Genomic DNA, 3,505 nt, shown 5'->3' with positions numbered 1-3,505 from the left:
GTGGCGTCGCACGCGGGGTCCCGGCCCCAAGGGGGCAGCGGGTGCATGCCGCGCGTGTGCCGTGGAGCACGGAGGGCGGCAGGCCAGGTGGAAAGGCAGGTGCTGTCCCTCGAGCGCACTGAGCTGCACCTCAGCCCCTTACACGTTGAAGTGACAGGCGCCCACTGGCACACGTCGTCAGGTGCCTCTGGGCCCCGAGCCAGGAAGAGCTCTGCCATCAGGACAGGGACTCACAGGGCCGAGGGCCCCGGCGCACAGCAGCAAGCGCTTCTGAGGAACGGGGTTAGAGGGGTGGTCTCCCCATCCTCACCGGGCAGGGCTGGACGTGCAGTGCACAGGCCGCAGGCTTGCGTGGCTGCGACGTCTCAGGGAACGGGGCTCCTCTGAGACGCGCTGTGGGTAAAAACGCGCTCTCTTCCCGACCAGGACGCGGGAAGTGCTCCTGCCCAAGTTCAAGCTGGAGAAGGACTACGACCTGGTGGGCGCCCTGCGGGCCCTGGGGGTCACGGCGCTCTTCGACAAGCACAGCAACACCACGGGGATCACAGGCCAGAGGATCGTCATTGACCTGGTAACACCCGCCCTCGCCCGTCCCGTCTGGGGAGGGCCCCCCGAGCCCCTGCCCCGCCTGTGGACCCTGGGCCTGCCCCGCGGGCGCCCCGGGGACTCCCACGTGGCCGCGGTGCGCACCACAGAGGTGACACCGTTCACCCCCTTACACAACACGACCCCAGCTTAGCGGACGGGTGGGCACTGAATCCCGAGAGCTGTCCCGACCCACTGAGCCTGGGCCTCCCTCGCCACCCCGCCCCTTCCCGGGAGGACACACAGCTCTGCGCCCCGCCCCGAGTGTGACCGCTGCCCCTGATGCGCCCTTGTGCCCGACGCAGTTCAAACACCAGGGCACCATCACGGTGAACGAGGAGGGCACACAGGCCGCAGCCGTGACCGCCGTGGGGTTCATGCCGCTGTCCACCCAGGTCCGCTTCAGCGTCGACCGGCCCTTCCTGTTCCTCATCTACGAGCACCGCACCAGCTGCCTGCTCTTCCTGGGCCGGGTCGCCAACCCCGCCAGGCCTTAGTGGCGGGGCTGGGCGTCTCGAGTGCTTTGGGGCATCCGCAATTCCGTTTCCCTTCTGACAACCACCAAGAGCTGCTGGCGCCGGGACCACGTGGCCCGGCCCCCTTTCAGGAGACGTGGGCGAGGAGGCAACGCGTGCGCCACCAGACTAGCAGGACGGCTGTCGCTGAAGGCGCTGGCGCAGACACCCGGCCCCTCCTCACAGTCACCCCAGGCCAGCAGCGCCCCTCTGCCACCCAAAGCTGCCCCCACTGTGGAGCACGAGGGAGCCCAAGGTGCCGACAGCCAGCCCCTCCTTGAGCAAGGCACAGCCGCTCAGAGGACAGCGTGGGGTTAATAAACGTGCCGCTTTTACCAGGCGTAGGCTCCTTTCATAAGACGAGTAACTGAGAGAAGCCGAGCTCACACTGCCCGATGCCCCAGAGCGCTGGAGACTGAGAGCGACCTGAGGGCCCCGCAGGGACCCAGGGCAGGGCACGCCCTTGGGGCGGAAACGGCGGTGCAGATGGGACCGGGGGCCGCGTGCCCGGCGTGGCCTTAGACCCACTCCAACACCGGCGCTCTGAGGTGAGCTCTGTGCTTTAGGCTCCCCGTCTGTGAAATGCGGGTGGCAGCCCCGCCTCGCAGGACTGCGGTGAGAATAAAGTGGGTCACGGCTTGAAGGCGTTCAGGTCAGTCCTGGGCCAACCACCCAGCCTGGGGGTCCTAACGGGGGCCTCGCTGGGCCCCCGCCCTCCTCCGCCTGAGGTGAAGTACAGACTCTGCTGTGGACAGATGCCACTCCCACGAGAACAGGCACAGTTTTCAAAGGGGCCCACGAGCTGAGAGTGTTAGTCCACAACCTCGTGTTACGACACCGGGAGAATAAGTAACCTGCCCAAGGCCCCGGAGCTGCAAGGGGCCGCCAGCCGAGCAGCCTGGGAGCACGTTTTCCACGGCCTGTCACGTGGCTGCGCTCCAGCTGCAGGTTCCAGCTATGGAACCTGGGACATTCTGAGGAGCGTTCACAGAGTTGCAGGACAGAGCCCACGACCCTCAGGCAGGAAGGAGCCTCGGAGGCCGGGGAACCTGCTCCCTGACCCCAGGCTCCAAGGTCACCCAGGAGGGAATGGCTGCCTTAGGGAAGGAACCCCCGCTTCCCGCCCAGACCCACTGGCTCGTGCCCTCGACAGAGTAACTCAGGACAGTGTGCCACAGAAAGAGTATAGAATGTCAGAGCAAACAAACATCGAAGGAAGTCAGTGTCTCCCTGCACGTCCGGGTTGACCCGGGAGCAGAGGCCGGAACCACGCTCTCCAGGCTCTGTGTTAAGCAACAGAACCAATATTTGTCCCCCCACCCCCAGCATAACCATTAACTTGCTGACTCCACAGAGCCCAGACCGTTCATGTGACGGTCACAGCAGCGACGCAGATGGCTTCAGGTGAGCGAGCACTGGCCTGTCACTGCTAACAAGTCTGCCCGCCCTGACCACCAGCCCCCGGACTGTCACCCCGCCTTTCGGAGCAGCTCTGCTGACACAGTGTGCATTAGGGGGCTGGGACAACCACTAGGACCCCACATGTGGGGCCAGGACTCCAACCCCTGCCCCGGTGACCCTAAAACCTGTGTGCTAAATCACAGCTGCACACGTGTGCTGAGTCACTTCAGTCCTGTCCAACTCTCTGCGACCCCATGGACTGCAGCCCACCAGGCTCCTCTGTCCATGGGATTCTCCAGGCAAGAAGACCAGAGTGGGTTGCCATGCCCTCCTCCAGGGGATTCTCCTGACCTGGGGATCGAACCTGGGCCAGAGGCAGCATGCTCCCTCTACACAGCCTGTGACGCCTCACCAACAGAGCTGAGGACTACATACAGGCTAGTTGGCTGGGGGCTCCTGTCCACCTCAGCCAGCAAACACCGCAGCCCCAGCAGCCCCCAGACTCAGATGACGAGTGCCCCCAGAGCAGGCCCCGAGACCCCTTTCCTGAGACACGGATGGACTCTCCACCCGCCCACCTGGCCTCCACTTCCAGGGTTGCCCTGCAGCTGGGGGTCAGCCCCTGTGGAGCCCCCGCTGTGGGGACACATGCGTTCATGCTCGAGATTCGAGCGACGAGGGAGCTGGAGGCGGAAGCAGGGGCTCCACCCCAGGGCGTGCTGAGGGGGCGCTCGGGAATCACCTGTGTAAACAGAGCCGGACGTGGGCCTGGCTCAGGACTGGCAGCTGTAATGCTGGCTGGAAACTGCCTGGCATAAGGGCCACTTGGGAAGAAGTAGGGCAACCCAAGACAGGACAAGCAGACATGAGCCCTCGGCACAGCAGCACACAGCAGGGACAGGCTCGCACTCCCGGGCAGGGCCCCGAGGGCTGCACCCCTGGCCCAGGGACCCTGAGGGCCCAGGCCCACCAGAGGGGAGCAGGCGGGCGGGGCATGGGGGCGG

General features: G+C 65.5%; 2 protein-coding genes across 2 annotated transcripts in view; one reads left to right on the top strand and one right to left on the bottom strand.

The window, feature by feature from the left end:
- SERPIND1 (serpin peptidase inhibitor, clade D (heparin cofactor), member 1) overlaps positions 1-1,440 on the top strand; it is a gene marked incomplete at its 5' end in the record, with an annotated part of 3,803 nt that extends 2,363 nt beyond the window's left edge. The window contains 2 exons of the mRNA XM_010846311.1: positions 427-571; positions 891-1,440. Coding sequence (XP_010844613.1) covers positions 427-571; positions 891-1,082 — 337 coding nt within the window. The remainder of the gene's footprint in view (positions 1-426; positions 572-890) is intronic.
- A 222-nt stretch (positions 1,441-1,662) lies between these two features.
- LOC104993170 (phosphatidylinositol 4-kinase alpha-like) overlaps positions 1,663-3,505 on the bottom strand; it is a 4,261-nt gene continuing 2,418 nt past the window's right edge. The window contains exon 4 of the mRNA XM_010846301.1: positions 1,663-1,710. Within this exon, the coding sequence (XP_010844603.1) occupies positions 1,663-1,710 (48 nt within the window). The remainder of the gene's footprint in view (positions 1,711-3,505) is intronic.

The sequence above is a fragment of the Bison bison genome, unplaced genomic scaffold (genome assembly GCF_000754665.1).
Source record: "Bison bison bison isolate TAMUID 2011002044 unplaced genomic scaffold, Bison_UMD1.0 scf7180017848992, whole genome shotgun sequence".
Lineage (NCBI taxonomy): Eukaryota > Metazoa > Chordata > Mammalia > Artiodactyla > Bovidae > Bison > Bison bison.
Note: the sequence above shows the minus strand (reverse complement) of the source record. Positions and strands in the feature narration are given on the sequence as shown.